Here is a 21,047-nt window from a genome sequence, read left to right as displayed (position 1 = left end):
CCTTGATCTCATGGTAGATCTACTCTTGTAATACCCACATCATCAATATCAATCAAGCAGGACGTAGGGTTTTACCTCCATCAAGAGTGCCCGAACCTGGGTAAAACATCGTGTCCCTTGCCTCCTATTACCATTGATCCTAAGACGCACTGCTTGGGACCCCCTACCCGAGATCCGCCGGTTTTGACACCGACATTGGTGCTTTCATTGAGAGTTCCGCTGTGTGATCGGCGAAAGGATCAATGGCTCGACTGCAGGTCAACTGCGACGTCGACTTCTTCGTCACCAGTTCGGCTGGTCACCTTGGCTGGACCGAGGACTGCGGCTTACCTCCGATCATCATGTTCGGACGAAGGCCTTTCATCAACATCAACTCTGATCTCTGTCAAGATCATGGAGGAATCATCCAGGGAGCCCGGGGGCTCAACGTCAACATTGCCCTCGGGCGACCGTGCTGTTTTTCTGGACAGCAAACTTGCATCTGCCGTCACCGCCTCCTCGAGCGTCGCTTTGACGATTGCTTCGGTGGAATTCTGCGGAATTGAGTCTACAACAACCCTGGAAAATTTCATCGAGTTCCGATGGAGGAATCTCCGGCAATCTCCGATGTACCGGAGCCCTGTTGAATCTGGACGAGAATCCGGACGAGTTTAGGGCGTGGTATCCAGCGTCTAGCTCGGATGTCTTTTGGAGGATCCAACCGTTGATTTGCTGCGGAATTCCCTTATCTACCACCTGCCAAAAATTCAGCTCGATCCGACCGTCCAAACTCCGGGAAACTTCTGATTAGTGCATCACTTTTTGGATTTGTTTTCTGCGCGAAAACGAATCCGACCCGAGTTCGTCTTTTTTATGAACGGGATTTCGGACATCCTTTTTGAAGAAAGTTTTGTATGGGGTATTGTGTTTTGTTCCCGAACACATCCCACTAACTTTAAGATCTTTTGAACATGATCTTCAACATCATGCTGGTGTCAAACCAGTCTGGCAATATTGCTCCATGGCTGCCGACCTGCGCTAGACACGTCGTCACTTTGTTGAGCCAAGCTCAACTACTTCATATCATCATCTTGGCAAGCCGAACGAGAGTCCGGCATCGCGAAGGATAAATCATCACCAACATCGCCGCCCCACGGATTACACGGAGCGGTCATACCGGCATCGCCGCACGGTCGCTTCATCAAGCCGACATCGACCGCGTCACGACCTGCATCGGCTGGGCCGCACTATTGCTTCTTCAAGCTGGTGTCCATCACGCCGACCTACTTCGACATCTCGGCTAGACCGGGGGCTTCTCCATCTCTTCATCAACCTACTCCGGACACTTCGACGTCACTAGCCGACTAGGCAATGGGTGCGCGGATCGAGTCCCAATTTTGGGAATCACCTTCCTTCGGATTGCTACAACAAATAAACCAGGTGCTATTAATCCTAGTATTTCTTTTTGCTTGTTTGGGTTAATTTTTGCCAAGGAATTATTACTCTGGTTAGTCCATCATATGTACACAGGTCTATCAAATAATGGCCGCATTATCGACGGTCGCATGATGGTTTGGTCAGTTTCCGTACATAGTCCGGCGAACGCCGCATCCGGAACTCGGACCGACCTGTGAATCCAGGCTTTGCCACGCCTTTATTGCATTACGCCGACGACCTGCATCGACATCGACTTTGGCGCCAGGCCATATTTCTTTTATTACTCACTTTGCATAAATTATTTATTATGCAACGATTTTTTTTACTATTATCTCTGGTTTGCACTATTTTTTGTGCACAGGAAAATGATCCAGCCGGACTATATCCTTTGACGTCACCGCGGCTGGACGGGGGGCTTCGTCAACACTTCATTACCCCATGCCAGGTACTTCGGCATCACTCTGCCACTACTAGAAAACCCCCTACTAATGGCGCACCTAATTTGGCCATTAATGGCGCATCAGTGGTGCACCATTACTAGCACGCCATTAGTAATTTTTACTAATGGCGCACCACTGGTGCGCCATTAGTATCTGGTATACTAATGGCGCACCACTGGTGCGCCATTAGTATAGGCCAGGGTGCGCCATTAGTATGCCTCCCAGGGGCCATGTATACCCAGGTGCTTTGGCATACTAATGGCGCACTACAATGGGATACTCCATTAGTGACCGCGGCATACTAATGGCGCACTGTCCAGTGATGCGCCATTAGTATGCTTTGTCATACTAATGGGGCACTGTCATGTGATGCGCCATTAGTATGAATATTAGGTTTTTTTTATTTTTTATTTTCTATTTTTTGCACAGGTTACAAAATGTATAATTTGACAAAATATAGACAGCACACATTACTAGTTTAAACTAATGGCGCACTCTGTCATGCACCGTCCGATCGCGACGTCCAACCAAAACCAATCACTCTCACATTCACGGACACAACAGTGACTGCCACCGCTAGGCTGTACTTGAAAAAATCGGATGATCAACATGTGGATTTTCACCCAGACAGATAATTTTAACCCACTGCATCCATCAGAGGACATGGCCAAATTCTGAATTCCTCCACAGGCCTTGACACAGGCCAGCAAGGTCCAGTTCTGAATTTCATGATGTTCTGAATAGAGCTACAGCTTGTATATCATCAGTCAAGCGCATAATCGACACGCCAACAGATTTCTCAGTTGCTAAAACAAGAGGAATTTCCCGCTAAACAACAATAGATATGCGCCGCTTCCAGCGTGGGAGAGGGGATCGGATCCGCGCTAGCCAGCCAGTCAATCATCCCCTGCCGTGCAATCTCTAAAATGGTGCTGGCTTCGGCGGCAGATGGACAGAAGGAGGTTGTGTGGGAATTGAATGGTGCTGATGACGATCAGCACTTGTCGCAATAACTTACAAGCTCGATTTCGTCGAGTCACCGGATGTAGCTCCTAACAAATGATGTTGCTCCAATGCTACTTAAGTTGTCAGAACTCTGTATATAATAGGAAAAAGGAAAGCAGTTAGAGGAACGCCGCCTGAAGTGGAGTTATATAGACAGGAAAACCATATTTTCAAACATCAAGCAAGTACCTGGGACTTGGGAGACGGAAACACGTTCCAAAACCGGAGCGTCTCGTCACCAGCACCAGTAACAATTGTCTGTTGATGTCGATATTGACAAGAAAAAAGAACAGTGAGAACAAATTACACTAGACACCTCTAACAGAAGAACAGAACTAAAACAAAATGTCAGGTCCATAGCATATATAGGGATCAAAGAGGGAGTATTTCACCTGTCCATCAGGGGAGATGGCTAAATATAATACTCTGAATGTATGTCCTGTCAACGTGGCAAGCTATACAAATAGAGAGAATGGACACAATTAATAATAAACGAGAGACAGTATGGTATAAACTAGTGAATTGGTATGATTGAAGTATTCAGTCAGTAACGGTGCTAAAAGGTTATGAGAGTTATCCGGCTTAAGAGTAGATATGATTATACTTGAAATTTGGAAGTGCAAATAAGAAATCAATTTAATTCAAAAACACAAACAAGGGCTGCATGTAGCTGATAGATAAACTAGATAGCTAGATTATTACCTGACTCCCTGTATCCATGGAACTCAAGTGTGTATTTGTGGTCGTATTCCAAAATCTTATGCACCTATCTGCAGTTCCACCACCAGATGCAAGAAGGCCGTGTAAATCATGATGAAGGATGTTCTTGTCACGACTGCCAGAAGAAAGCAATGAAGAGTTCCATGCAAGAGCACCTACTCGCATGCGATGGCTTTCCATGGTTCTCATTCTTTTACATCGTGTTGCATCCCATATCTAAATAAGATAACATCGAAGATGATAATCAGGAATTCAGAATTTAGACACCCTTGGAATGTCAAATTGTTATACCAATACCAAACATCAACAGGATTACTAAGTTTTACCAACCGAAATACTATGGGCTAAAAGTACACATCGATAAAGATGATGTTTACATTAGTTCAAGTTATTTACAAAACTTAATCGTTTCCCTCATCCATTGGTGGTATGTGCGCAGCACTGACTTGACGCATTGGTCATGATTTTTTTAGAAGAAATGGGTATAACCAGGAAGAAATAGTATCATCAACTAAGTAACCCCTGATGAAAGTACCACAATGCAAGGCCTGCTGGTGAGCTGTGGTAGTATTGCAAAATTCTGAAACTCTCACAATCTTACTTTGATGTCGTTTCCACAATGCAAGGCTTACTACTGTATTATTTTGTGTCTAAATTGAAGCTTTCGGCAAAAGTAAATTAAAGTGTCATCCTAAACTTTGACAGATCCTGAACATGTCATTTGATCAATTTCAGATGGGAGCAAGATGAAAACCTGGACGGTGCCTTGGTTAGTCCCTACAGCCAGGTGGGTGCCACGCTGCGCCCAACTCACGAAACAAAGGGTGTCGTCCGCCCCCAAATCGCAGAGCTTGGTGACCTATGGAGTGATAAACTTGTTTATTAGGATCTCTCTCTTCAATTCTCAGAAAAGAAATCGTGCGACGATGACATTGATACCTTGCTGCTGCATGCATTCCACAGGTAGACGCAATTCCCCAATCCGACCGAGAGGACATTGTGCGAAGACCAATCCACGAGGTTGAGGTAGAAGTCGTCCTGCAATGCGGGCGCATCCAGCACCTGGCAGAAGCAGCAGGCAGGAGAATCACATTCCCGTGAGATTCTCTCTTTGTACAGGAAAATCATGAGGAAAGATGGAATCTTTGGCGACGAAAGAAGAAGATAAAGAGGAATTCCCCACACCAAGAAAGCAAATCAAGAAGAAACCATGAAATCAGAAGTAATCGACCAACCTTGTAGGGCGACCTAGGGATCTTCCTGGGGCCGGAGCCCTTGGGGGTGAAGATGCCGGGGAAGAGCAGGTCCTGGTCGTCCCTGCCGGCGAAGAGCGCCCGCTTGGCGTTCCTCTGCACCTCGGCCTTGAAGCGGAATATGTTGCCGCCGGCGGGGGAGCCGACGGGGGAGGCCGCGGAGGAGGAGGAGGCCCCGGCGGAGGAGGCGAGGCGGTCGGGCGTGTCGGGCCCAAAGAGCGCCGCGCGGAGGAGCGCGCAGTAGGGTGAGGGGGGAGCGGCAGATCCGGAGGCAGAGGAGGAGGGGGGCGGGGCGAGGTCGAAGAGCGCGAGGTTGGATCCGGTGCGGCTGGGGATGAAGCGGTCGCTGTAGATGGCGCACTGCGTGTGAGTGCGCCATTAGTACTTTTGCAAAAAAAGGAATAAAAAAATAATAAAAAAATAACATTAGTGGCGCACTTTCTGGCTGGTCCGCCATTACTAGTTACAACTAGTAATGGCGCACTTACTATGGATGCGCCATTAGTATGTTTGGACAAGCGCACTAGTTCAAAAAAATTGATACTAATGGCGCACCGTGGACATGGTGCGCCATTAGTAGTTTCAACTCTAATGGCGCATCAGAATGTGGTGCGCCATTAGTATATACTAATGGCGCACCACCTGTCTGGTGCGCCATAGTGTCAATCCCATCTATAGCCCTTTTTCTAGTAGTGTGCCGTCCTGCATTGACCATGCTGTGTCACCACTTCACAGTGCCGAGCTCTTTGCTCCGCCACCTCGGGACCGACTTGGGGGATGGAACCTTGTCCCGCATCAAGTTCGGACCGCATCATCAATACCGAACACATTAACCAGCTAAGTTGCCTTCATGCTCAAAGTTTTAAAATTTCTAACTTGTGTTCGGTTCGACCAAGCATTATACTTTCTCGGGAAAAAGTTGCTTATCTTCCTTGACGAAACTTTGTTCGCGCACACTTGACGCGCTACCCGCGCTCATTATACCTGGGGGCTTCTTTAATAGAAGCTTATTAATTCGGGCTTTATGCCCAACACATGTGTCACACTTCCGCATGTACCTTTTATTCACCATTATATGCATCGATATGACTTAAGTTTTGCCCAAGCTGGGTTGCCTGGCTCCTGTGCTTACCCCTACGTTCCCGATTGTTCGGCTAGGTGGTAAAGGGAGCACCTCTGCGATTGTTACTGCCGGGTCAGCCGGATGTGTACCTCAGACTGGGTGAAGCCGAAAGCTAGCGTTCTTAAGGGAATACTCGGTCGGTGAACTAAAAGATGATTTCTTACCTATTTATTTACCTGCCCCCAGATGTTTTTCTACTCTTTTCGCAGTCCGGACATGCACTTTAGGGCATGCCTCCCAGGGAAAGGAACCCTTAACGGAACTATTCTCCCTAGAAGATGTTTCTTACTAACCATGTAATATAACATAACTAGTTGGGCACTTGTCTGATAAAGCACTAATGACCCCTACGCCTGGTCTCCACGCATGCCCCAGTTTTTATAACTGCGAGGGTATTCGGACACACTTCGGACTATTGGGTCCAGAGGTTGAAGCGAAAAGGTCCGCTACGACAAACGATCTACGATCCGGCTAGAAGGCATTCTACATGTCACCTTATATTATCAACTTTTACCCAAGTCACTTGGGGGCTCTTAAATTTATATGAGCCGTTTTATGATAAGTGTTTTTCTTCTTAGTCGTTGCAAAGTTTTTATTATTATTTATCACTCCTTCGACACAAGTATGCGGTCACTAGCCGGGCAGCCTAATTTCTCTCTCAAATAATCCGTAGGCTGACCCGCTTGAAGTTTTGAGATAGGATGTGTCATGTTAAAGCACGACAGAAGCACCTTTTTTCTAAAGTCCAATTTTCGGATTGGCACCGAACACTTGATCTAGTTCGGACATTAACCTTTTGAATAAGTTTTTGGCTTTTCGAGCCCATGGCACTTTTAAACTATTTGTGTGTTTTTAGCACAAGTCTCGCAGTGCAACGCCGGACACCTTTAGAGATTCGGCAAAAACATTCTCGGATATTGCTATATATGCATCGGTTTCGAATTGTGTCTTCGGTCAATAGTTGGGTTGCCCGGCTCCCGCGCTTGCCTCCTATGTTCCGCTTTGTTCGGCTAGGTGTGCAAAGGGAGAACCACTGCGATTGTGCTTCCAGCTCGCATGGTCAAGCACCTCAGTGGAGAAAGCCGAAAACTGACTGTCACAATAGGTGCAAACTGGTCAGCGATCCGGTGACTATATTAAATGACGGGCCATTCATTGGCCGAAGTGTTTCCGGCTTGACCTCGACTATCGCCGAACACTATCGGGGGCTATTAACTAGCCTCCCAAACTAAATCCTCAATATTTTGCTCTTACATTGGAGCAGAGGTTTCATGATCATGCTTAGCATGACAACCCAAAGAAAGGAACCGATAGCGGGACTATTTTCTTTGGAAGACATTTCTTCTGTTAAACAGTAATATAACATGCCTCTCCGCGTATCTTTGTTTATAAAACCGTATGGCCAGATTGCCTTGTTTGTTGTAAATCTTTGCCCTCATAAAGGCTTTATAAAGTAGGACAAACACTCCTCGGCTATTGGCCGAGGAGGTGGAAGTCGATGGTCGGTCAACAAAGTTTTGTACAATGCGGATCCGAGCATTAATGACATAAAGTACTTGGATACATAGAGTCATTACACATAATTTGTGATTTTACTATGGATATCGATCCTTAATTCGTCCTCCCATGCCCGCATTAAGGCTCGGGGGCTACTGGGCTTCGGGCTTATTATTTATACAAATATTAAAGGAGCACATCGATACCCTGATCTGGTATTGCCACCCGACCAGTGTCTCGGGAGCTACTGCATTGCCTGTTCTATGCAGAAAATTTTAAGTGCAATACAGTTTCCGAGGAGATTTTGATCCTCACGTTGGTCGACCACACCCAACCTGAGTCTCGAGGACTGAGCATGCCGCTTTTTGTGTCCCGAAGTATTCTGCCGAGCTAGGACTTGATCCTCAGACCGATTTTGCAAATCAACATGAGTCTCAGCGGCTACGGGGATCAGCGGTCTTATGTCATCCTTCATGTGCATCTCGGGTTTTAGACCGATACCCACCTTGAGGGATACTGGCACCAATCAAAAATATTGACAAAAATCGGCCCACATTCGGGGTGGTGCACCACCTCAGAAGCAGTCCGGCATAAAGCTCGGGCGCTAGTGGCTGGCTCCATAGAGGGAACTTCCGGCATTAAGCTCGGCTAAACTCCTTCAAACTTCTTTGAACCAAGGTGATTTACGACACCTCGGATATAGTCCGGCGTTGGAGCTCGGATACATAGTCCGGCGTTGGAGCTCGGATACCGTCCGGCGTTGGAGCTCGGATACATAGTCCGGCATTAGAGCTGGGAAGCAGTCCGGCATTGGTGCTCGGCTGCAAAAGATACCTCGAATGAAGTCCGGCGTTGGAGCTCGGACGCAAGAGGACGTTGTCGCCCGGGAACAACCTCAAACTTGAGGCATGGCATAAAAATAACAAGGCATTGATAAAGGCCGTAAACTTAAAGGGGCTCCTCGGATACCCAACATGTAAACTCGTCGAATGCATTTTGGCGATCCTCAAGATAGAAGATGAGAAGATTTGTTGAACCAGTTTTCAAGAACGGCAACCGAAGATGAAGAATAGTTCGGAAGAATCGAGGAGCGTCCCTAACTTGAAGACCGGTTCAGGGGGCTACTGACGGTGTCCTGGACTAGGGGGTACTCAACGCGTCATCTCCCGATCAGGTGGATTGGGCCGAGGACCCTCATGGCCGCATACTCATGGGCCAGTCCGGACAGCTGCCGCATACAAGGAAGAATCAACAAGACTTGGCGATCAAGACAAGGACTCCTCCCCCACCGGCGTATTCGGCTAGGACTCTTGTTATCCTAGGCCTCTGGTGCATTATATAAACCAGGGCCAGGCTAGTCGATAGACATATACAACAACAATCATACCATAGGCTAGCTTCTAGGGTTTATCCTCCTTGATCTCGTCATAGATCTACTCTTGTAATACCCACATCATCAATATCAATCAAGCAGGACGTAGGGTTTTACCTCCATCAAGAGGGCCCGAACCTGGGTAAAACATCGTGTCCCTTGCCTCCTGTTACCATTGATCCTAAGACGCACTGCTTGGGACCCCCTACCCGAGATCCGCCGGTTTTGACACCGACACCTTGCCTGCTGGAACACCAAAACACACTTGTCCGGATTAAGCATCATTTTGTAAACCCGAAGATTGTCAAATGTTTCCTTGAGGTCATCTATCAAGGTTTCCTTCTTCCTGGATTTTACCACAATGTCATCCACATAGGCATGAACATTACGCCCAATCTGCGTGTGAAGACAATTTTGCACACAACGCTGATAAGTTGCCTGGGCACTCTTGAGCCCGAAGGGCATAGAAACATAGCAGAAGGCTCCAAAGGGAGTGATGAAGGCTGTCTTCTCCTGGTCCTTAACTGCCATTTTAATCTGATGATAACCTGAATAAGCATCCAAGAAACTCAGGCGCTCACAACCTGCCGTCGCATCAATAATCTGATCAATACGCCGGAGAGCAAAGGGATCTATCGGACAAGCCTTGTTCAAATCTGTGTAGTCCACACACACACGCCAAGTGTCGTTTTTCTTAAGTATGAGCACCGGATTAGCCAACCACTTAGGGTGAAACACTTCAATGATAAACCCAGCAGCCAACAGCCGGGCTACCTCTTCACCAATGGCCTTGCGTCTTTCCTCGTTAAACCGCCGAAGAAATTGCTTGACCGGTTTAAACTTGGGATCAATATTGAGAGTGTGCTCAGCGAGTTCCCTCGGTACACCTGGCATGTTAGAAGGCTTCCATGCAAAAATGTCCCGGTTCTCATGGATGAACTCGATGAGCGTGCTTTCCTATTTCGGATCCAGATTGGTGCTGATGCTAAACTGTTTGGATGAATCGCCAGGAACAAAGTCAACCAGTTTAGTCTCATCAGCCGGTTTGAATTTCAGGGTCGGGTCATGCTCAGTGGTGGGCTTCTTCAAAGGAGTCATGTCTGCCGGATCAACATTGTCCTTATAAAACTTCAGCTCCTCCGTAGCACAAACCGACTCAGCATAAGCCGCATCACCTTCCTCACAATCCAAAGCGATCTTTCGACTTCCATGTACTGTTATAGTTCCCTTGTGACCCGGCATTTTGAGCTGTAAATAGATATAGCAGGGCCTCGCCATGAATTTTGCGTAAGCCAGCCGTCCAAACAGTGCGTGATATGGGCTCTGGATTTTTACCACTTCGAAGGTCAACTTTTCAGGCCTGGAATCATGCTCGTCTCCGAACACAACCTCCAAAGAGATCTTGCCAACAGGATATGCCGATTTACCTGGTACTACACCATGAAAAACAGTGTTGGACGGTTTAAGACTCTTGTCTGTCAACCCCATGCGACGAAAAGTCTCATAGTACAGGATGTTGATACTGCTCCCTCCATCCATCAGGACTTTGGTAAACTTGTAACCTCCCACCTGAGGTGCTACCACCAAAGCTAGTTGACCCGGATTGTCAATCTGGGGTGGATGATCCTCTCTGCTCCACACAATGGGCTGCTCGGACCACCGTAAATAATGTGGCACTGTCGGTTCAACAGTATTAACTGCCCTTTTGTGAAGCTTCTGATCTCGCTTACACAGGCTAGTAGTAAACACATGATACTGCCCCCCCATTCAACTGCTTGGGGTGACTTTGATAACCTGATTGTTGTTGATTCCCTTGATTATTCTGTTGGCCATTGCCCCCTTGGTATGCTGGTTGCCCTGATTATTCTGAAATCCAGAGCTTGAACCGCCGCCACCATTAAAACCTGGACCTGAACTGCCCGACGGACCCTGATCATACCGGAAAACATCGGAATTCTTGAACTCCTTCATGATATAACAATCTTTCCACAGATGCGTCGAAGGGCCCTCTTTGGTCCCATGCTTTGGGCAGGGCTGGTTCATCAAACGTTCCAAATTCATCCCTCCATCGCGCTGGGGCAGTTTAGCCTTACGACGCTGCACATTGGTGTTAGCCACAAGATCTAAATTATCTGCCTTGCGCTTACCATTATTCCCATGGCCTCCTTCGTTGTGATGTTGTCCCTTCGCACCGCCGTTCTTCTTTCCCTTCTCCGGTTTCTCATCATCAGAATCGGATCCTTGGTATTATCAGAATCGGCATACTTGACCAAGGCTGCCATGAGGGTTCCCATGTCATTGCAGTGGCGCTTGAGCCATCCCAGCTTCATCTTCAGTGACTTAAACCGGCAATTGCGCTCCAGCGTTATGATCGCTTGACCAGCGTTAATCCGATCGGATGAATGCAAAACTTCTGAAACCCGGCGTACCCAATGAGTTGTTGACTCATTCTCCCCTTGAACACAAGCATCCAGATCCACAATGGACATGGGATGTTTGCACGTGTCTTTGAAATTGGCTATAGACCGGGCCTTCAGCTGATCCCATGACTCGATGGAGTTAGCTGGCAAATTTTTCAACCAAGTACGGGTTGTCCCTTCCAACATCATCGTGAAGTACTTTGCGCAGGCCGCTTCATCCACATCTAGCATCTCCATTGCCATCTCATAACTCTCGACCCATGCGTCAGGTGGATGATCCGCAGTATAATTAGGCACATTACATGGACCCTTGAAATCTTTGGACAGACGCACATTACGGAGAGCCGTAATAAGACACGGCACCCCCCATGAACTGAAGGCAAGCCCGGTGCCTCGGTCTACTGACGCCGCTGGCTGAACCGGGGCGGGTTGATGATGACCCAAAGCGGCCTCCCTTCATGCTCTGCCATTATCCACCACGTCTTGAGCATTACGATGCCGAGCACCGCTAGACACTTCTGGTTCATCCATGTGCGTGCTATAGCTTGGGCTCGGACGAGGGGTTGATAGAATTCTATCCCGGCTATAAGAATAAGCCTGCTGCTGCACCACGGCAGTTTGAAGAAGGTCCCTAGCCCGCCGCGTTTCAATTGCTACCAGTGAAGCGCCCTCAATCGGAATGGCTGCCAGGCGCGATGCTGCGGCAATCATGTTATCCAGAGGGCTCGAGAAGTGACCCGGCGGCATAGACACGTATTGCGGTGGGTTATCTGTTCGCCGGGGTGGTTCTGTTATCCGAATAGTTGATTCGGAACTGTCCTAGGCGCATCAGTCCGGTTTGCAGCTGCCGGATTGCTCGGCCCAGCGCCTGGTGTTTGAAAGAGGTTCAATCCTTCGTAGACTGACGGCAGACGAGACCGGTACTTCCTTCACATTACATCCTCTGATGCGGTCCGATCCAGCATGAGCTGATAATTCTGCGCCTGTATCTGTTGTGACTGGGCATACAAAGAGTCCCGTTCTTCAGCCATCCTAGCATCCTCAGTTGCCAGGTCCTCCTTAGCCTGTGTTATCTGGTCCTTCAGCTTCGCAATGTCCGCATTGTGCTGATCCCGCGTCTCCGGGGTGACTGCCATGGTTAACAAGGTCGCCCAGTGTGACGCCCCCGATTCAATCATACACTAATCATGCACGCAAATGTGTACGATCAAGATCAGGGACTCACGGGAAGTGAAAGCACAAGTGCTCCCTAGGTGGTTTTGGTAATTAATGTCAACATATCTCTTGTTGGACTAACACTTTATCTAGCATGTTTCTGATAAGTTCAACAAAATGGAGTGGCATGGACTAAAGGATTTGGGAACTCCTTCAGAATGCTAAGGACAAAGGATTGGCTCAAGCTTCAAGATCAAGACTCTTCATTTTACATTTTAGTGGTCCAAAATCACATTGAGTCTATAGGAAAAGCCAATACTATCAAGGAGGGATGAGGTATTGCTTAATGAGCCTCTTGCTTCATGTGCTTTGTGATATGCTCCAAAACCCTCAACTACTTTCCCACATCCACAAATGACATAAACTCAAAGCCAAAATCGGTCACACCGATTCTTCCTATCCGGCGCCACCTATTACAAAGGTCATAGCCACTGCCACAAACCCTAAGCAAATCGTTCTTACCGATAGGGATCTCGGTCTCACCGAGAATGGATTGTAGTCTCTCTGTGTATGTCCATTATCAAAATTGGTCTCACCGAGTTTGAGCAATCGGTACTACCGAGATTACAATGCAAACTCTCTGGAAAACTTATTACCAAAATCGGTCTCACCGAGTTTGAGTAATCGGTCCCACCGAGTTTGCCTGACCAACTCTCTGGAAAGCTTATTACCAAATCTGTCTCACCTACTTTGTGTAATCGGTCTTACCGAGATTACGTTATGCCCTAACCCTAAACGAATCGGTCTTACCGAGTTGCATTTCGGTCCCACCGAAAACCCTAACGGTCACATTATTTGCTAAATCGGTCTGACCGAGTTTAACGATTCGGTCCCACCGAGTTTGGTAGATTGTGTGTAACGGTTAGATTTTGTGTGGAGGCTATATATACCCCTCCACCTCCTCTTCATTCGTGGAGAGAGCCATCAGAACGAACCTACACTTCCAACTTACCATTTCTGAGAGAGAACCACCTACTCATGTGTTGAGGCCAAGATATTCCATTCCTACCATATGAATCTTGATCTCTAGCCTTCCCCTAGTTTCTTTCCACTCAAATCTTCTTTCCACCAGATCCAAAACCTATGAGAGAGAGTTGAGTGTTGGGGAGACTATCATTTGAAGCACAAGAGCAAGGAGTTCATCATCAACGCACCATTTGTTACTTCTTGGAGAGTGGTGTCTCCTAAATTGCCTAGGTGTCACTTGGGAGCCTCCGACAAGATTGTGGAGTTGAACCAAGGAGTTTGTAAGGGCAAGGAGATCGCCTACTTCGTGAAGATCTACTGCTAGCGAGGCAAGTCCTTCATGGGCGACGGCCATGGTGGGATAGACAAGGTTGCTTCTTCGTGGACCCTTCTTGGTTGGAGCCCTCCGTGGACTCGCGTAGCCGTTACCCTTCGTGGGTTGAAGTCTCCATCAACGTGGATGTACGATAGCACCACCTACTGGAACCACGCCAAAAACATCCGTGTCTCCAATTGCGTTTGAATCTTCCAAACCCTTCCCTTTACTTTCTTGCAAGTTGCATGCTTCACTTTCCGCTACTCATATACTCTTTGCATGCTTGCTTGATATGTATTGTGAATGTTGAAATTGTGCCTAAACTCCACTTAAACTTAAAGAACCTTAAAAACTGCAACTTTGGATCTTAGTGTCTAATCACCCCCCCCCCTCTAGACACCTCTTCTCAAGGACCTACAAGTGGTATCAGAGCATTGATATCCATTGCTTTGGTTTAATCACCATTGGAGGAAGATGGATGAGTCTACTTTGGGGAGTCTTAGACATAGAGTGCATATTCTTGATGGAGAGTATTTTCATGAGTGGAAAAATGAGATGCTTGTTATTTTCAATCAATATCATTTTAACAAGTACGTTGCTAGCCCTTGTGCACCTTGTGTTGATCCTATGCATCCTACCCATGATGAGTCTATTGACATGATTAGGAATCTGAGAACTGCCGAACTTATCATTAAAGGATTGCCTAGAAACTTGCTTGGATGTTTGCCTACTTTCAAGTGTGCCTACACCATATGGAAATTTCTTGAGGAACGATTTCCCGATTATTCCTTGAAAAATCTTGATGAAATTCTCCATAAGTCTATTGCCTTGAGTAAGATGAATACTAGTGATCCTATGTTTGGTGATCGTCTATTTGAGCTTACAAACCTTATGCGTGCCAAAGGAAATGTTGGTATTATTAGTGATATTATTTCCGAAGCTATAAGAATTCATAAGCAAGATTATTGTCAAACTCATTCTAATGAATCACCCTCTCTAGGACTTGATCCACCACATGACGATGTTGAACATGGATACTATGATGAGGATGATGATAGTGACTTCGATCTTGATGATGCAATGAGACACTTTGGTCTTATGGCAAATCTTCGGGGATACATGTCAGGAGGAAAGGAATGGGTTCTTGATAGTGGATGTACCGATCACATGACCGGAGATAAAGACATGTTTCATGAGCTTGCTGATAACGATAGTCCTCGAAAGTATGTCACTTTCGGTGACAACTCAAAGGGTAAGGTGGTTGGCCTCGGAAAGGTGGCCATATCACATGATAGCTCCATACAAAATGTCATGCTCGTTGAATCTCTTGGTTACAACTTACTTTCAGTATCTAGACTTGCTGATTTCGGTTTCAATGTTCTATTTACTGAAGTAGATTGCCAAGTGTTTCGTCGAGATAATCATAAAATGGTCTTTACCGGTGTGCGTAGAGGTGATCTATACATTGTTGATTTCACTAAAAAGGCTCAACCTAAAACTTGCTTCATTGCTAAATCCTCAAAAGGTTGGTTATGGCATAGACGACTAGGTCATGTTGGTATGCGAAACCTTGACAAGCTTATTAAAGGAAATCATATCCTTGGAGTTAATGATGTCATATTTGATAAGGATAGACTTTGCAGCGCTTGTCAGGCAGGTAAACAGGTTGGAGGAAGGCATCCCGTGAAGAACATCATGACTACAAGAAGGCCACTCGAACTACTTCACATGGATCTCTTTGGTCCCAACTCTTATAAGAGTCTCGGTGGAAATTCTTTTGGTCTAGTTATAGTTGATGATTTTTCAAGATTTACGTGGGTGTTCTTTCTCGATGATAAATAGCAGGTCCAAAAGATCTTCAAAAACTTCGCTAGGAAGGCCCAAAATCAATTTGAAGTGAAGAACAAGAAGGTTCGCAGCGACAACGGAACGGAGTTCAAGAACGCAAATGTGGACACCTTTCTTGATGAAGAAGGGATTTCACACAAGTTCTCTGCTACCTACACACCTCAACAAAACGGAGTTGTTGAGAGGAAGAACCAGACGCTCATCGAAATGGCAAGAACGATGCTTGATGAGTACAAGACGCCGAAGCACTTTTGGGCATAAGCGGTTGAGACAGCTTGTCATGCAACAAATCGCTTGTATCTTCACAAGCTACTCGGCAAGACGGCGTACGAGCTCCTCACCAGTAACAAACCCCAAGTTGGATACTTTCGAGTATTCGGCTCAAAGTGCTACATTCTTGATAAGCATCATCGCTCTAAATTTTCTCCTAAATCTCATGAAGGTTTCCTACTAGGTTATGGCTCAAACTCTCACACTTATCATGTCTACAACAATTTCACCCGAAAGGTTGAAGAAATGGTAGATGTGAAGTTTGGTGAATCTAACGGCTCGCAAGTAGAGCAATTGCCAATTGATGTAGGTGACAAAGATCCTTCGGAAGCAATTCAAGACATGGCCATTGGCAAGGTTCGTCCTACGGAGGTGAAGGAGAGTACCTCGTCTGTCCAAGTGGAAGCTTCAACTTCACAACAAGGTGAACCAAGAGTTGATACGGAAGCATCCACAAGTGGGACACACCAAGATGAAGAAAATGAGGAAGTGCATCAAGATGAACGTCAACAACCTCCTTCTCCACCACGACAAGAGAACGACAACGCCAATAATGAAGAAGGCCAAGAAGAAGAAGAACAAGATGAAGATGATGTTCAATGAAGACCCAAGCAAAAGCTTTCACGAGTTCGAGCAAGAGTTGCTAAAGTTCATCTCGTCGAGCAAATCTACAATGACATTCAAACCAGGAGAATCACTCGCTCTAAAACGCGTTTAGCTAACTTTTGTGAAAACTATTATTTCATCTCTAGCATTGAACCTATGAAGGTTGAAGAAGCATTGGAAGATCCGGATTGGATAAATGCTATGCATGAAGAGCTACATAACTTTGAGAGGAACCAAGTTTGGACATTGGTTGAGAAGCCCGACAACAACCACAATGTCATCGGTACCAAATGGGTTTTTCGCAACAAGCAAGATGAAGATGGACAAGTAGTTCGCAACAAAGCACGTCTTGTCGCCCAAGGCTACACACAAGGCGAAGGTATGGACTATGGTGAGACTTACGCCCCCATTGCTAGACTTGAGTCCATTCGCATCTTACTTGCCTATGCTAATCATCATGATGTCACCTTGTACCAAATGGACATTAAAAGTGCTTTTCTAAATGGTGAAATAGAGGAGGAAGTTTATTGTAGCGACCCGACCCGAATGGATCAAGTCTTTGTGCTCTGGTGTCATCCCTGGATCAGTAATGCTGACACCACACAGTACTTCGAAGGATTTATAGCAGAGTAGCAATCACACACTTATTACATCGTTTGTCCAGAAGAGGACTTATTACAATAGTCATGGCTTAAGGCCATCTAATAACGATAACAGCGGAAGACTTGGAAGATAAGTGAGTCCATCAACTCCAACGGCATCACTGAGTATAGAACCACGACCTAAAAGCACCTTATTCGTCGTCTGAAAAGTCTGCAACATGAAAAGTTGCAGCCCGAAACGGGTCAGCACATGGAATATGTTGGCAATGTAACACATAGAGAGAGATAATGAGTATTGGCTATACTACATGCATATTTGACTGGTGGAAAAGCTCTATGGTTACAGTTTTGCATAAAGCCAGTTTTTCCCTACTTCAAAGGAATAAATTTATTTAACTATCATGGTAGTTGTTAAACATTGAGAATGGTTGACAACATTCTCAATCCCAATTAAAAGTACTCATTTAAAACCCAACAATATTAATTAGAAGTAACATGTTGAGATTCAACAGGATAATCCAAGTACTAGATACTCAAGATGTCCATAACCGGGGACACGGCTAATCATGATTAGTTTGTACACTCTGCAAAGGTTTGCGCACTTTTCCCCACAAGACTCGATTGCCTCCGCTTGGTTTCTCGCACTACATGGTGTTTAAGAAACGGATGACCGAGACATAGTCTTTCAGAAGCGCTAGCACCTTACGATGGGTGGACCGGTACACCTACATCCCCTACATCTGCTAGTCCACCACTATAAGAGTTCGCACGACTTAATCAACTATGCCAGAGCCCATAATGGCTTGTGGCTGCACACGTAAGTTACTAGTATGAATTATCTTATGATCCCTTTGAGCCTGGGTGGCGGTCCATAGGAAAATCACACGGTACCCCCGGGATTTCCAAAAAAACAGGCAAGTCCTGGTAACCCCAGGTGCCTCAATCCACCCAGATGTGTATTAAAGTTGCCACCTTAGATAAACCATTAATTAACAAACTCACATCTGTCATGGATATCACTCACCCAATCCACGTCTACTAGCATAGCATGGCATATTAAGCAAACGTAGAAGTAACTCCCAAAGGTTTCATAAGTAATACAGGTGATAGGTACTACCTCATCTACTTCCCATCCCACAATTTAATTAGATCCTAATCATGCAATGTTTGAGGATTGATATAATGCATAAAAACTGGGTAGTAGAAAAGATATGATCAAGTGTTACTTGCCTTGCTGATGATCCGCGAAACCTAGAGACTCGAAGTAACAAGCCGCGCACTCCGGGTGATCTATCGCAGACAAACAACAAGCATACAATAAGTACTCATCTAATGCACAGGTAAATCTCGAATAAAAGATCTAACCAGAAAGTTCAACTTAAGAACCCTGGTGGCAAAAGAATCAAAACGAAAGCCACGAAGGTCAAACGGCGAGGGAAAACAACTCGGTTCTAGCAAGTTGAAACTAGGTCAAATTTTACAGTAGCAAAACTTTGTTTAAGTTGATTAGTCGGAACGGCGGTTTCGAAACGAGACTCCAGGCGCTTGAATCACCTGATTCCGATAAACGAGCGAGAAGATAAACTAGAACGAAGATCGGATCTGAAATCGCAATCAGAAAAATAGCGGAATAAATCTGATGAGAAAGAAACGACGAACGGTTGAACGAACGGACGTTCATTAACCGAGGCAAACCGGTGATCACGTTCGTTAGGACGAATGGTCCAGCGAACTCTCGCTAAACAAAACCGGAAAGAAGAACCGGCGAGAAAAACCGATCTAGGGTTTCAGAAGGAAAACCGAAACGAAAAACCGATCTAGAAAACCGGGACGAAAACCGGAACAATTTACGAAAAACCGAACCGAGGAAAAGAAAAGATGACGCGGCGCGGGGCTAGTACCTCGAAGAGGCGAGGGGCTCCGGCGGCGGAGGCGTTGGGCGGCGACGGCGGCACTTGGCGGCGGCGGCGCGGGTGTGGGGCGGCGGCGCAGTGATGGGTGGCGGCGGCGGCGGTGGTGATGCGCTACTGCTGCTGCGGAGGAGAGGAGAGGTGTTGGTTTGATGTGTTGGAGGGGGGGTGCTTGGGTATTTATATTGGGGAGGGGGGTTTGCTTGGGGTAGGGGGCAAGAAATAGAATAGGATTAGGAAACAAAAGGGAAAAGATCTAGAAACAAAAATGGAATAACGGAAATAGGACAAAAGTCCTACTAGGACTCCAAAAGAAACGGCGGCGGCTCCCTCCTGGCGCCTGGCGCGCGCTAGCGATGGCCTTGGCCGGCCGGCCGCTGGCTTGGCCTTGGGCCGTGGCCCTTGGCCCGGCGGGGCGCAGCGATTTTTTTTTAAATCGGTTCCGCGCGCAGAAAAACACAGAAAAAAAATCTAAACGAACTCCAAAATTAATAAAGTAAATTTTCCCCGACTCCTAAAAATGAGTCGAACAAAATGAACTTTTACTCGGGGCCTAAAATGCAATTTTTGAAAACACGAATTTTTCCCTAAGGCAATAAACTCCGAGAAAAATCCAAAATTGGATTTATTTATGAAATCTTCATTTTTCCTAAATTTTGGGAAAGTCATATTATTCCCTCTCTTATTTTTGATATTGGAAAAATATTTGAAGATAAAAATAAATAAATCCAATGATCCTCTTTTCATAGTTTTGAGAGAACTCAAATACGAAAATTTCGAAATCTCCAACTCTCTCCGAGGGTCCTTGAGTTGCGTGAAATTTCTAGGATCAACAAAATGCAAGAAAATATGATATGCATGATGATCTAATGTATAACATTCCAAATTGAAAATTTGGGATGTTACAAACCTACCCTCCTTAAGATGAATCTCGCCCTCGAGATTCGGGTTGGCTAGAAAATAGGTGAGGGTGGTCCTTGAGAAAATCTTCTTCTCTCTCCCAGGTGGCTTCATCCTCCGTGTGGTGGCTCCACTGAACTTTGCAAAACTTGATAACCTTGTTGCGAGTAACTCTGCTGGCATATTCGAGAATCCTGACTGGTTTCTCCTCATACGTTAAATCATCCTTCAACTGAATTGCTTCAAGTGGCACTGTATCTCTTAGCGGTACTTCCGCCATCTTGGCGTGACATCTCTTCAGCTGGGAAACATGGAATACGTCATGAACTCCTGACAGTCCTTCTGGTAATTCCAACTTATAAGCAACTTCTCCCATGCGTTGCAAAATCTTATACGGTGCAACAAAACGTGGTGCTAACTTTCCTTTAACTCCAAAATGCTTAACTCCTCGAAGTGGGGATACTCTAAGATAAATTATGTTTCCAACTTCATATTCTATCGCCTTGCGTTTTGAATCCGCATAGCTCTTCTGTCTGGATTGGGCTACCTTGAGCCTGTCGCGAATCAGCTTAACTTTCTGTTCAGACTCCTTAATCAAATCTGGTCCAAACAACTGACGGTCTCCAACTTTGTCCCATGACAACGGTGTCTTGCACCTCCTTCCGTATAAAGCTTCGAAAGGTGCCATCTTCAAGCTGGTTTGGTAACTGTTGTTATAAGAAAACTCCACATATGGCAAGTTATCGTCCCAACTAGATCCATAATCTAGTGCACAAGCTCTCAGCATATCCTCCAAAATCTGATTGACTCTCTCAGTCTGTCCATCTGTCTGTGGGTGAAAAGTTGTACTGAATTCTAGCCTGGTTCCTAACGTTTCATGCAACTGATTCCAAAACTTTGAGGTAAATTGGGTTCCTCTATCTGATACGATACTCCTCGGAACTCCATGCAAACAAACAATTCTGGTCATGTATATCTTTGCCAACTTAGCGCTGCTATAGGTAGTCTTAACTGGAATGAAATGCGCTACCTTCGTCAAGCGGTCGACTATAACCCAAATCGAATCATAGCCTAAACGAGTCTTTGGCAAACCCGTGATGAAATCCATGCCTAGTTTATCCCACTTCCATTCAGGTATCGGCAATGGCTGCAACAATCCTGCTGGCTT

At 46.0% G+C, this 21,047-nt stretch overlaps 1 protein-coding gene and 1 long non-coding RNA gene across 2 annotated transcripts; both read right to left on the bottom strand.

Annotated features, from left to right (window-relative positions):
- Window positions 1-2,859: 2,859 nt before the first annotated feature.
- LOC119325335 lies at window positions 2,860-3,326 on the bottom strand. Its single transcript, XR_005157476.1, has 3 exons — window positions 3,254-3,326; window positions 3,051-3,119; window positions 2,860-2,952 (listed from the first exon to the last, which is right to left on the bottom strand). It is a non-coding gene; the product is annotated as an uncharacterized LOC119325335 (long non-coding RNA).
- Window positions 3,327-3,443: 117 nt separating this feature from the next.
- Window positions 3,444-12,277, bottom strand: LOC119320948 (protein FIZZY-RELATED 2-like). The gene is made up of 6 exons (XM_037594845.1): window positions 12,185-12,277; window positions 4,817-5,194; window positions 4,521-4,643; window positions 4,336-4,440; window positions 3,564-3,797; window positions 3,444-3,464 (listed from the first exon to the last, which is right to left on the bottom strand). Exons 1-6 carry the CDS (start codon window positions 12,275-12,277, stop codon window positions 3,444-3,446), a joined length of 954 nt encoding a protein of 317 aa, XP_037450742.1.
- Window positions 12,278-21,047: the final 8,770 nt, after the last annotated feature.

The sequence above is a fragment of the Triticum dicoccoides genome, chromosome 6B, assembly GCF_002162155.2.
Source record: "Triticum dicoccoides isolate Atlit2015 ecotype Zavitan chromosome 6B, WEW_v2.0, whole genome shotgun sequence".
NCBI lineage: Eukaryota > Viridiplantae > Streptophyta > Magnoliopsida > Poales > Poaceae > Triticum > Triticum dicoccoides.
Note: the sequence above shows the minus strand (reverse complement) of the source record. Positions and strands in the feature narration are given on the sequence as shown.

Excerpts from the sequence above, each read along its gene's own strand:
- LOC119320948 (XM_037594845.1), bottom strand. The coding sequence starts at position 12,277 with ATGGCTGAAGAACGGGACTCTTTGTATGCCCAGTCACAACAGATACAG. Across the intron at positions 4,644-4,816 it reads TCCCTAGGTCGCCCTACAAG|GTGCTGGATGCGCCCGCATT; the intron begins GTTGGTCGATTA and ends TGCTTCTGCCAG. Across the intron at positions 3,465-3,563 it reads CCATGGATACAGGGAGTCAG|TATAATCATATCTACTCTTA; the intron begins GTAATAATCTAG and ends CCAAATTTCAAG.